The 14,257-nt window shown below is 37.8% G+C and overlaps 1 protein-coding gene across 1 annotated transcript in view; it reads right to left on the minus strand.

The window, feature by feature from the left end:
* The window catches only part of EPHA6 (EPH receptor A6), a gene marked incomplete at its 5' end in the record, with an annotated part of 487,187 nt that overhangs the window by 50,516 nt on the left and 422,414 nt on the right, over positions 1–14,257 (minus strand). Inside the window, one exon of the mRNA XM_082057768.1 lies at positions 3,067–3,276. Coding sequence (XP_081913894.1) covers positions 3,067–3,276 — 210 coding nt within the window. The remainder of the gene's footprint in view (positions 1–3,066; positions 3,277–14,257) is intronic.

Below are 14,257 nucleotides of genomic sequence, written 5' to 3' on the forward strand. Positions count from 1 at the left end.
CAATTTCTGACATAAAGACTAAGACCAAAAGGGGAGAAAAAAGAATCACAGTTTCCTCTGAGCACTGACAGACAGTGTTGTAGTAGGAGATGTGTAGCCACGGGTGCTGGGCTGTTATAATGAAAAATCCCTGTGGAAAGGAAATGCAAATTCTATAAGCACCAAAACCTTTGTGAAAACACTGAGGCTTTAACCTTCATATGGCACAAGCAGAGTATGGAACTTAATAGATGCTATAAAAACCTCTAGCAATACACACAGCCTGCTGTTGTGAAGATGTTCATGATGAGAAGGCCAATGACATAACGATGGTCAGTAAAAGCTGCGAGAAGACATGAGATCCAGAATGGGGTTCTATTCTTTTCTGTTACCATGGAAGACTGCTTAAAGGGTGAAAGTTTTCACTGAGTCCTCCACCACCACTGTGATTAAAATTTCTTTCTTTCCCCACCCTTAGGGCCATAATTGTGCTGTGTTCCTTTAAAAACATGACAAGACTATTGGAAACATCTGCTGGACCTGCTCAAGGGGAGCAAGACTCAGAGGACAGAGCAAATGACAGGCAAGAGCATCCCACAGGAAGCTTGGCTACCAGCAGGTCATACAGAATGAACATAAAACAGGGATTGGAGCAGTCAGTCTCCCCACACAGATGAGGAAAAGGCACTTTCCCAAGGACCAGAGGTGACAGAAGAGAACCGGGCAGATTCAGCCACAGTGATTGAAAGTATGGATGTGAAGACCCATTTGCACAAACAGAAGGGACTGGAGTTGAAGGAATGAGTGATTTAACATGCTTTTACTTTCTATTATGCCTGACTCTGCTGCTTCCTATTTACAAATGTTCTAGTTCAGGTTATAATGAAATGTACCATTTTTCCCCATGAGTTTCCAAGCTTTTTGTTGGAGTTCATGGTCTAAGCAGATTCACCTTAGGTTCTGCCACTGGCCATCAGACTCTGTAATATCCCCTCCTTATTCGCAGTATCTTGATGGACATGCTATAGACACCTGCTTCTGGTATAGTGTGTGGTTGCAGCCTTGGACTGAAACAACTTTTGCTCTGAGGTGTTCCACCTACAACAGCTGCCTCATAGACTTTGACATTAACCAGCGAGATGAACCGATAAAAAAAAATAGTGAGCATTTCATCAAAGCCTGTGCTACCTTGTGAGAAAATCCATCGACACAGATATATTGCCCCTCACCTATATATATATATATATATTTTTTTTTTTTTTAACAACATAGCATTGCCTGATTAAAAGCAGCTCTGGTTATGATGAAAAGGGCAGACACTAAGTATTCTGAAAAGCTAATTGTTCAGTATTGGTATCTATCAGAAACTTACAGGATAAATAATAGCTGAAAGCCTCAAATTATCATTTGGTATCTTTTCTGAACCTAACTGGGAGAGACTGCATGGCAATTTCCAGTGCCTTCCACCAGCTGAGCTGATTAGCCCATGATGAGTGCTGAGCAATGTAAATTAACTTGCCAGTCACTGGGGCATTTGCTGCAAGCTGAGCATGCTCACACAGACAATTAGCAAAGCTCAGCCAACATGTGATAACTTGTTAAGTTGCATTAATGTTTATTTTTCTTTCCAAGCCTCATACTAAGAAGCAGTGTGAAACAAAAGAAGTTTTAAGAAATAAAGCAGGGAAATCTCTTCTATAAAGGAAAAAACTGTGACTTTCTTTTTTTCCTTCCCTTCTTGCTTATTAACACTGATTCATTAATCCTGATAGAAAGCCTTGCAAAGTGACTTGTTTTGCTCTAGTCAGCTGGCAGTTTTGCATAGACCTAGTTCTAAGAAGTGGAATTTACAGTGGAATTTGTCAGAACATCCTTATTTTGGGCTTAAACCAAATATAATAAAATGTAATATATAAAAAAGATGTGTAATCCCATTGCAATAGCTATATTGAATTCAATAGATACACTAGAGTACTCACTACAATACAGTTAAATTAGACAAGTTCCTCATTTTGGTTATACATCACTTCTTACAGTGAAATAGAAAAAAAAGGTTGAAATAGGTCAAAATAAATTATTTAATGCTAATTTATTATCTCTATTAGAGTTCTGTCACTGTGCCCTATCATGGGAACATGCAAATTCTGGACATTTTGTGAGACTACTAATGAGAATACAGTCAAGCTCTGAAATAATTTCAGATAGATATGAAAGTTACTTGAAACCAGCTTAGAATTAGATAAGATTCTTAATGTTGTGGTAATCATCATAATAGGAATATAACTGAATATTTTGGTATGGCTAAAAAAAAGCTGCATTTGAACTTGTAATTTTATTAACACCAACAGGCTCCTTCCCCTACTTTCTTCATACTGCAGGTGCAATTTACGTCTTTCTTCTTTCATGTTCAAAGATTTTCACTTCAGTGGAACATCTCCACAATACCAGAAACAAACAAAAAAACCCCACAACCCACCCAAAAATCATTTTCCCAATAACTATTTACTTGCATCACATAAAGAATTTAAGTATTAATGAAATGAAACTTAAACCTTGAGAAAAAGGTCCTACATAACCTGTTAGAAGGGAAGCTTAAGTGAAATAAAAAAATAAATTTATGAATACAGGCTTGACACTATGCTTCCAACAGAGGAACTGGTGAGATTTTCTCCTCCCCACCCCCTTCTTTAAAAAATATATCTTTGTAAATCAACACAAGTCAGCAGAAAGGGAAATTATTTTGAAAAAAACACCAACAAAGCCCAAAACCTAAACAAGAATGGAAAAGGTCTCCCACTTATACTTGCCCATTTGAAAAACAAAACAAAACAGGGCACCCCCCCCAGCAAACAAAATTCCCCCTCCAAAATGAAAAAACAAAAACAAAAACCCCAACCGAAACCCCATAACTATTATTGCCAAAGTTTATTTTACATCTCTTACACAGCCAAAAATCAAAACAACTTCCCTGAAACACATTGGCAATGCTATTACACCACATGGAGTGAGAATGGAACAAAGTGCTATTCCTGTGGCATAGACAAATCTGAAAACAGAATAAAAAAGGCATCAGCTGTTCAAACTTACACTTGTTGTGTAGGCAGCTTCAGGATCATCCTCTAACACTCGTGACAAACCAAAATCAGAGACTTTACACATGAGGTTGCTGTTGACCAAGATATTACGGGCTGCCAGATCACGGTGCACATAGCCCATGTCCGAGAGGTACTTCATGCCAGATGCAATCCCTCGCAGCATACCAACCAGCTGGATGACTGTGAAGTGGCCATCATGCTTCTGCAAGTAAAGATGCAAGTTCAAAGAACACAGCTACTTTTGATTAATTTCATACTAATGATATTAAGTGCAGGTCATATTCAAAATATATTTGTAACCTGTCCAGTCAAACTGCCTGCTGCATCTTGTTTTTTCAAGTATTTAACCTGGTCAGCAGTACAAGCTATCCTGTCTCTCATTGTGCAGTTTATCCCTCTTTTCTTCCATATTTTCAAACTCCCTACAATCTTTCTACTGACAGCATATAATGTCTTTTATCCTCAGTTACTAAGAACACTTTCCCCAAACGTTGCACTGAAAAAGTCCTCTCCATCTTTTACTCCATGGCCTCAGGCAACAGAAAACACTCTTTCTGTTGCCTCAGCCTTGATTGTCTGCAGGTATTGCTGTTAACTCACTTTTTTGTGGGGTTGGTTTGTTTAAAAATCAAAAATCGAAAAAAGTTTGGGGCTTCATCTAACACCATATAATCTCTGAACAGTTGATTAAAAAGGAGAGGTGTGCTGAAATTCGGAGGTTATGTATCTTTTCCAAAGTCTTCCTGACTAAGCCCACTAAGCTCAGAGCCATTAATGCATTAAGCTGATTAACGCCTGCTGAAACCTAATGGAGTTGAACATGTAAATAAGAATTACGTTGTTGACCACGCTCATCCATCTGGTCAGTCTTGGTGGGCCTCAGTTTCCCCTCACCAATATTAAAGTTGATGCTCCTGTACTTCCTATATCAGAAGGCTCCTAAACTATATGACAGTGGGGACAAAGTGAATACCCGTACAGAAATCTGATTGTCGGCTCTTTGCCTGGATTAGCTCTACCCTATCTACCACTTACAGAAGACTGCTTGCAGCAGTATTTGTGTGACCTCAGCTGGCAGGCATTTAGCTTCTCATGGATTATTCAGTGAGCCAGGCTTTCATGTTAGCATGAACAGCCAAACAAAAACAAACAGCTCTTCCCTGCAAGCAAGTTAACTTTCCATTTTCTCTTTCAACACCTTCAGCACTGGGCTACAGAAAAGCAGCAGTGTTCTGATCAGTATTCAGGACATTTCTGTTGCTTAGCTCATACATTTAAACAATATGATTTTTGTAGGGGAGAAGGTTACAGTAAATTCAATAAATTTATTAGACTCAGCAAAGCAACAGGCTGAACTGCATGGATATGTTTAACTTTATCCCTGATCAGTAAAGTATTTCAGTATTTTCATCATAGTTCAATGATTAGGGGTCTGCTTCCCACTAGTCAGGATATGAACACTTGAAGAAATTGGGAACTACTCCTCAAATGTAATTAAGGTTACCAAAAATCCCACAAACAAACGACAAAACCCCAGACATGGAGAAGTTCGCAGTCACTTGCTTCTCATGTTATTAATCTATCTTCTGAGATGAAGCAATACTAGACCAAGAGCTGCCTCTAATATAGATTGTACCTCTACTTAAGTCAAGAAATTATACATTCTTAAATGATCAATCAATTAGTGTGCAGAACAGGCTTCAAAACTGAAAGTTGTCTGCCTATGTAGAAGTCCCTAAAGCCACTACTATTCAGTTAAACTCTATTGGGTACAAACACAAAGAAAAAAAAACAAACAACGCAGAAATAACATGGATTCTGCAACTTGTAGAACTTGCAGAGTGTCTTGAAACTTTTTCAATTCCTTTTGTAAAATTAACTGGAAGAAAAGCCCAAGCACAGCAGTATATGAAAACCTGCACGACAGGCAACATTCACCAGTTACTGACCGGTACTGCTATGTCAGGTTATAACACAGCAAGACAGAAAACAAAAATAAAACAGTAAAAGGAAGATCTGCAAGGTTGCTACAGCTGCTATTCTAAGCCAACATACCAGAGTGCAAAAATTCAGGTAGTAACACACCTTGTCAGCTAGAACACCTCACAGACGCATCGTATTTCCCAGCAACACTTTTATTTAAGTAGGCACTTCCACCAGTAGCCAAACACCACAGGCATCTCACAGGCTTCTCCAAAACAAGCACGTTTAACAATGCTACTTTGAAATAAGCTATTTATGACTGATTCATAGCAACTTTTCCCCTTGAATCTTCTCACTGGTCCTCTTGTGTCAGTACTCTAAAGCCTTTTTGTCTCTAAATTCCCTGCGCAATAATGTTACTCGTATAAGCAACTCCCCTTCCTTTGTTGTCTCTGTCAAAGCCACCTGTAAGCAGTTAGTTTGGCAGACAACATTCAGCTGAGGGTCAAGACACAATTGTTATAACCAGACATCCTACAAGCAGCCATCTCCTGTTAGGGGCCTAGGACATTCCCTATCATAGGTTCCTACCACAATAATAAAGGGAACCTCCCAGAGTCCAAAACATGCCAGTGATAGATATTTTAAATAAAAATTTTCCATCTAGCAATAAAGCAAAGAGAGGCAAAAGAGAATGTTACATATTTTAAGTCTCTTCCAATAAAGGAAGGACATGAACTCTATCCAGTATTCTATGTAGTGAAGCCAAAAGAGATTTGGGTTTTGCTTTTCATTTAATAATTCTGAATGTTCAACTGACTCAAATGTATTAAGCTGGTTGCAAACAGTTAATACTTTTCACACTTATAGATAACTATTTTTAGCTAACTGTAGAATTAAGATTTGGAACAAAGCACCTATGACTTATTTTTGCAAAACAATCAACCAATTCCTCCCTGCAACAAAGCACCAAACAAAACCAGCCTCCCAATCCTCTAGACTTTACCTCCTCCTTATCATTGTTAACAGCTCCATTCTTTCAGCAACCCTCAGAGTCATCTGCAACACCTCCCTTAACCTTTTGTCTCCTTGGATCACAAGCATTCATTCTTCCCTTTTAAGATACGTGTACTTTCAAATCTAGACCATGCTTGATTGATTTTTCATAAAACATAACCATTTTCTGCTCTTTCTAAATCTCAGTATTTCCCTTACCAGTATAGTAGAAATGCCTGAGTTAAAAACAATCTCATACTTTTGCCATTCTCTCCCTCCTTCTTTCAAATTTCTTTGGGCTTCTGCCTTGCCACAAAAGGTTCAAGCTTCTTATCTCCACCTTTGAAGAAATGACAGATTTGCTAACATACCAGTTGCAATTTTATTCTGTTCTCCTCCTCCCTCTGTATATTTCTCTGAATCCTCTTCTGCATCTGTTCTCCTCTGTCCCTTCTCATGTTTGGTTTTATATAATATCATTGCCAGCCTTGCAGTTGGAACAACTACATTTTTCCTGACAGCAAAACAGTCTTCTCTCTCTCAAGTCTCTCTGTAATTACTTCTATATCAGTTTCCATGCCAGCTGTATTCCCTTACAAGCTATATACCATTATTTTCCAATATATCAAAATATTTGCCTGATTTAAGCTGATCAGGACAGAGATTATGGGCCATATTTAACCCTTGGAAAATTCAACTAAATTGATGAAATTGCACCAGGTATGAATCTGGCCTCATATTTTCAGCATCTGTAAATACCCCTGAACATCTGAGTCAAGCCAATCCTTTGGCAACTTTCCATTATCTCGTTTCATTCACTTGTCATATAGGAACATAAACCACTCATCTGCATGATATGGCAGTTGTTATCCAGGGCTTTATGCTGATCCCCATGGCTTAGGTTCGAAATATGCTTTTGATAGGATTCCCACTGGGGTGTTAGGGGTGCTAATGAATACTGGCAGTAATTCAGATCTCAGTGGACTTCCCACATTTATCCTATTATCCCATCAAATTTTAATCAGGCTTTAATGGCTTTGCTAAATAAACTTTTCTTGACAGCTGAGTTTAGATGCAATATCAGTTGCAATTGCATTTATGCAGTCCTGAAAATGCCCCGGAAAAAACATTGCTTTTTCATTCAGTTGCAGTTTGCTTTGGAAACTTCTGTGCATGAAATATTCTCTTCTTGTTACAGAACTTTCAATAGCACTGATGTATAATGGGCCAGTGAAGAGGGTCAGTTACTGTAGGGGAGGAAGGATGATATCCTAAATTTCTCTAATTGCTTTTTACGCATGAGTTTCCAGCTCCAGCGGGCACTTGGTCAGTGCTTTTTTGTGAGGCCACAGAATTTTTCTTCTTCAGAAGATTTTTTCCATTTTACTACAGAGTAACTTTTTGGAGGTGTGGTTGTAGATTTTTTTCTGTATTGTTTCTGGACTTTTGTCTATTCCAAAATCCACTTCTTTACTTGCCCTTTAAGTCAAAGCACTTTTATGCCCTTGTATTCTGAGAAGTGTATAGGACTTGCTACAAGTCTAAATATTTTACCGCAGATGATTCAGATCATATTTTAGATGGAAAATAGCATTGAAAATGGTGTGTGCATGTCTAACTTAAATCGTATTCACCAGTGACAGTTCCTACTGGTCACTACATGAAAGATGTAGTTTTTGCAATGCATTTATTGTTACTATTCTACCATTTAAAGTAAATGATAGAACTTCATAAGGATAAATCTTCCAAAATTCAAGTTTCTACATGGTATTTCCTGGAAGTATAACTCATGCTTCATACTATCATGTGGATACACATAGATTTGTATTGCTGGTACTGTATAAGGTCAACGGTCAATTTTTTTTTAAATCAATTGTTACCAGGGTTCCATACAATTAGTAATACTTAATTTCATTAAATGTAATAAATAAAAAAACAAAAATAATTCAGTTCATTTTAAACGCTACTAAGTGATCCTAAACAAGAATCTAAGTGTCCCTTCAACCGTTCAAAATATGGGAAATATTATTATTATTGAAATGTTGCAAGATGAAGAACTTCCAAAGCTTATTTTAGGATTCAATAGCCATATTTATCTAGCTGCTCATAAAGGTCTCATGTTAGAGAGTTTTAAAGCCTTACTAAAGTCAAGATTTATTATATCAACTGCTTCTTCCACACCCACAAAGCCTGTGCCCTGTTACAAAAGGAAACCAGACTGTTTGACATAATTTGTTCTTGACAAATCCATGTTACCTTTATCTCTCTTTTATCTTTGAGGTGCTTATAAACACTTTTTTGATAATTTGTTCCAGAAATATTACAGCGGTTGACATTAAGCTGGCTGGTCTGTAATTTCTTGGATTCTCTTTTCCCTTCTTTTTAAAGACATGGATGACATTGGCTCTGTTCTGATCTACTGATTCCTCATGTATTCTCAACAAATTCACAAAGAGCACAGTGAAGGTGTCCACATTACCTATGAATTTCTTTTTGGCTTCAAATACAAGATAGTTTGTAATAAATTTCTTGTTGCTCAGTAGGAAGAATATCTACAGTGACTAAAAATAACAAGCATTTCCAAAAAACTTCTCACAGCTGCATCAGAAATAGTTTTCTACCTCCTTTTAGCAGGGTAAAACATAGCTTGAGAACAAACACGTACTCTGTAGTATCAGTGACAGCTTCTCAGCATAATCTTAGATGATGTAGATACATGCTGCTTACAATTTTACTATTAAGGTAATGCATTAATTCAAACTCTGTTTCTAATTGCTCGATCTGGTCTTTGGTCTTCCAAAATATTGGAATCAGCAGTTTCCAGTGCAGGTAGGTTTTCTTCTTCACAGATTTACTTTTGAAAGCAAAATTCCACCTTTTTTTTTCTACCAGGAGAGGAATTTGCCTCCAGTAAATAAAAATGCATGTGACTGCTATGTGTGAAAACAAAAGGAGGAATATTAGTTATGAGCTCTAATGTTTTGCCTCTCTGGATGAAGATAAATAATAATGGGAACCATTAAACTTAGGAAAGGCCATCTGGCCTCTTTTTCCCAAAGCTGACTCTGTCTAGTGAGGCCATGTTAGATGGATATACAACATATACTTTACAACATTGTTTTGTAGAACTTTCTACAAGTCTTCATTTTTCTCTTTTCTCTCTTTCCCCCAAACTCACTAAATGTAGGTGTCTGCTGCAGTGTCTAAACTCTAGTTGAAAAAAGGGTGAGCCTGATAGTAAAGCTACTCTGAGAATAACTTCATCATTATTACTGCATCAAAGAGCAACATATCATAATATTTTCTCCTCTAGTAACATTTTTTCCACACGTTTTTACACTTATCTTAGCCTCTGCTAGACAGACCTCAAGGGATTAAAATTTGGTGATGAATTCCAGGGTTTCATTTGCTATACAGTCTGCTGCAGTTAGTGCTTCAAGGTAGTTAAGCGTACTTTTTATAGAATCTTTAGAAAATATTTTCTTTGGAAGAAAAAATATATTTTATGGCATTTTTACCTACTATGCATGCCTGTAAATAAATATAACTTTTTTTACAAGTATTTTAATTTTCAGAAGTGAAAATCACAAGTGAAATCAGTCATAAGTTTTTAGGTAGGAAGAGGAGCAAAAACCAACAATGAAGAAAGCAAGATGACCCTGTGATTACCCTAGGTAAATTAATCCCTTCCTCCTACAGCTCAGAGATCCACAAAACTGGGCAAGACTGCATCATCTTTCAAACCTAAACATCTGTCTCTTCAGGGCAAAGTTAAGGGAGTATGTCGCAAACCCTGAGGAACTTTTTTCCAACACTGAACCCTGGACAGTGCACATTCCCTTTCTAACAAAGAATGGTGAGTAAACAGAGTGCAGTGGATACAGCTGATAAAATATTTTAGTATCAGGCCTGCTACAGGACTTGCTGCAATACCATGAGTTCTCATCTGATTAATACTACTGCGTTCTTGGTTCTCACCTCACTGCAGCAACTGTTGATTAGCACACCTTGGACACCGTAATAAAACACTGACAGCAGTCTGGTAGTCTACAGCTATGGAAAAATACTGAAAGAAGTTAAAGTGCTCTGGTGACAGTTTTTTTCATTCATTTTACATTATTCCACATAGCCAACCACAAACAAGCAACCTCCAAAGTCACCTTCAAGCAGTGTCCCTTTTCTGTGGCTGAAATCCATGCCCATACTGAATGATGCGCAAGGAGGGTGAGCGCAGATTGCAGCCAGGAGATGCTCTCCAGGCACTATTCTGTGCAACTGAACCCAAGAAGCAATAGCCCTCCCAAGCACACAAGTCACCTAGCCTCCCAATCATCCTGTTCCTCTCTGTGTGATGCTAAATTCAATTTTTTTAGCCAAAGACTGCCCTTCAGATGGAGCCGTGAAAACAGGAGATGAGATTTAACTCTTAATAGGTCCATAAGTCTGCAAGGTGACTACTTAAAGAGTGGGCTGAGGCGGGGAGGGTATAGCAGGGTGAAAGCACCAACCTCAAGGCAAAGTAATTTTAGAGGAATGATTGCAATCATCTGACAGTCAAGACTGGGAGAAATGTTTCAGTGTCACAGCATAAATAGCGAGGGAGGGAAACTGGGATTCAGACCTGGGTTATATTACTGCATCACCCTCTAAACTGCTGCATGGGCTTGGGTGCAATGTGACACTCATCTCCATTTTCCCTCAGCAAAATGGGATTGCATTTATGTCAGGTATGAAGCCTGCAGGATCACCGAGCAGTGGTTCAATACCCATCTGCTTTACTTAATCATGGCCATGCTCAGAGAACAGGCATCTCAAACTCATAGTAGCAGGAAACTTTTTGCCAGAAAGGTTTTGGGGTTTGAAGGCTGCTTTTCTAAAAAAAAAAAAAAAAAAAAAAAAAATTATTATGCATCTCTCTTGGTTGTCTTTCTTTTCATATCTCCTACAGTCTGTATCAACAAGCCTGATCAAACATATCTGCAACTATCTTGTGTAATTACTAAGTATATCTTTCTATCAATAGAAACAGCAGCCCTTTCAACTCCTTGTGTGTTTATTATTTTCCTTATATGCTTGCAGAGTAAGTGATCTCCATGACATAGGCAGGTGACTGAAACATAAAGACAATACATCCCATCCAAAGTCTGTGTGTGAAGCTGATAACAGGAACAGGTACCTGGATCTCCTCAATTCCCAAGCTGAAGTATTAGCCACTTTCTTTCCAAGCACAGATTACTTCTAATGGGCAGCTGTTGGAATAATACTGAGAGAGGAGCCTGTAGCCCCTGAGGAAATACTAAGCTGGAAGCTCACCTCCTTTTTCAGATAAATCTCTCCAAGTGTTACAAGAAATGAAGTCACATATACCTTATTTCTAGGCAAATGAACATTTTTTGACAGCAAATTTTAGGTATACTTTTGTGGTATGATTATCTTGAATGCTTTGATCTGATATGAGAAAAAAAGGCAACTGAGTTTCATCTTATGGAAATGAACTTTATATAATTGCAACAATAATGCAGGATTTCTGCAGAAAATTTAGTGACAAGTGTCTCCAGCAATTTAGGATGTCTGATGGTGCACAATTTCTGTAATTAATTACTGTCATCTTACAGAATTGGTTCTAATTAGCTGCTGCCTTTCCACTAAAAATATGTCTGAAGCATCTTCATATTGCAAATGCATGCCAAATTTTTTACTCAAAAGCTCAAAGTTAGCAACTAGTACACAGGGTATTTTGTCGGGTGGTGAAGACACGATCTAGCTGAGCTTGCTGTTTAATTAACACAAATAGCAGAAAGTAAGGCACTAGTTTGGGGACTTTGTCACATAACTGCAACCAAAATACGGCACTAAATAAGATGAAGGATGAATGTAAGCTGCTGGCCTGGGATTCAGGGGAACCGATTTAATTTCTACTCACTGCTGTGCACTTTGTGCACAATACTGTGCAGATCGCTTAAAATCTCAGTGCTTTATTTCTCTATCTGTAAAGCAAGGAAGTAAAGGATATTGAAATGTTAGGGTTTAGGAGTTTTACTTGGAGCTTATGACTTGTGGCACAATTCGTACTGGCATGAAAGCTAATATCCCACCAAGGCTGTGGGGAGGGTGATGGCAAATGTCTTCCATGAGGAGCTTTTCTTCTGGTATACCCTCACATGTTCATCACAGAGTCTTTCTTTGAAATTGCAAGACTGAGCCATTCCTGCAAGCATTTGAAGAAGGACAGGTTGGAGAGACGTGCTGGTTAATTTTTGCAGGTTGCGGTGTGTGGGGAAGTATTTCTTATGGTGAGAAATGGATTTTTTTCCCCCTCTGTAAAAACAGTGTAACAAGTGATTCCTTTAAATAATAAGAAAGATAGACTATCTTATATTCCTTCTAAATCTCACTACATAAGAACTGTTATATTCACTGAAAAGAATTTATTAGGATTGCTAAAGATAAACCCTCTCTGCTTCTTTGTATCTTCACAAAAGCTTTTAAAAGTGTACACTTATGTCTACAGGAGACAACTATTATTAATGAAGCAGCTGGATTTATTTTTAAATAGGCTACTTTGCAGCCATTTGCTCTGCTAATTATCAACAGAATTGCTGATGATATATCTACAGTACTTTGGGATGCTGAATATTATCTAAAGTCCTTTTAAAAAGCATTTTAGAAGAATAAACCATATCTGAAGTTGTGAATTGAAACTGTAAAATAATATACATGGAAACCAGCTGCAGAAATGATTAGCTCGCATTTCCCCCCAGCAGTTTTGCCTACAAATATATCTGATGCAATGTAAGAAGTATTGCTTCACAGTAACATCATAATTTTGCTGATGTCAGTTTTTATTAAAGTATCCTAATAAGTAGTAACTATTCTGATAAATAAATGCATGTGAAGAATAATTGGACTATAGATATCATACTAGAGCGATTAAGAGAAAGGTAATTCTCATGAATTATTTCAGTATTTGGTTTTATTGTCTTCGATGACATGCTGCACACATGCATGCATGTACAAGCACAGAGCAGAGTTCCAGGCCCAGGCAAGTCTTCCTGAGGCACTGATGAAAAATTACAGACCAGGGAAGCCCCAGGTACCCAAATCAATGTCAGTCTGTGTGCTGTAGGTAGATAAGAGAGATGAGCTAAAAAGGCAAGATGGGTGATTTCTAAAACCAACCCAGTTTCTAAGAAGAACTTGATGATATCAAACTCTCCAGAAAAATAACCCAATTTTGAGAGATCAGCAAATTCTCACCAGAAACTGTGGTGCTGGTATGTTTCTGAAACATAGCAGATATCAGCCACGTGTCTTGACAAAGGAAAATAAATTTATTTGGAAGCGTTGCTGAAGAGGACATTAAGAAATGTTAGAGAAAAAAAATACTACAAAATAATCAAAACCAAAAGGAAGGGAGAACCAGTGTCTAGAAATATCTAAGATAATGGCTCTGATGTGCTTTCAGAGTAGTATCCTCTGCTCCAGATGCTCTTCTCGTGTGGCTACCCCTTTTCCCAACTGGCTGTCAAACAAGTTTGTTTGTTCTGTATGACTTCTTTCTCTCTCCCTGATTTAAGTCTTTCTAAAGTGTCGGTTGTTTTTTTCCCACCTGCTTATTCACTCTTTTCTCTTAGCAGTTCCTTCTTGCTGCTATCAAAGCACCCTTGAATCATCTATATTTTTGTTCAAAATGTTATCACAGCTCTGTGTTGAACAGCTCTCCTTTGCACTTGGCGTACCCTTTCAAGCAAGTTCATGAATCCATAGTCCCCCTACTCCCTGCCCTGTGCTTGGCTACAACCCCAGCTTTAGTATTCTGCAAGATGGCAATGGCAAGGCACTGGGCTAGTAAGGGCTGACATTTAATTTTTAAGGCAAATTTGAAATACTTGACAGTCAAATCATTCATGTGGGGTCTTATGAGCATTTCCAGGGGTTCTGTTAACAAAGAGACTAATTTAGGATAAGTTTATCTTAGGGGGGTCATTCTTCTCCTTTTCTGAGAAAAATTAAATACAACTGTGCCAACAGATGGTTCATGCTTTCTGTATCCCTTCTTTAATGTTTGTTAGTGACCTCTGAGTGTTAATTAATGCCAGGAGATTTCACCCATGAACTATTTTCTAATTCAATTAGTTAAATGCAAGTAACCATAAATAATTATAAATCAGTTACAGAGTCTATTCTATACTTCACCAAACAAAAAAATCATAACCAAGTATTTTTGAAGGTGATTGAGAAAAATGAATGGCTTCCATAAGACT

Source organism: Streptopelia decaocto (genome assembly GCF_964273445.1).
Source record: "Streptopelia decaocto genome assembly, chromosome: 1".
NCBI lineage: Eukaryota > Metazoa > Chordata > Aves > Columbiformes > Columbidae > Streptopelia > Streptopelia decaocto.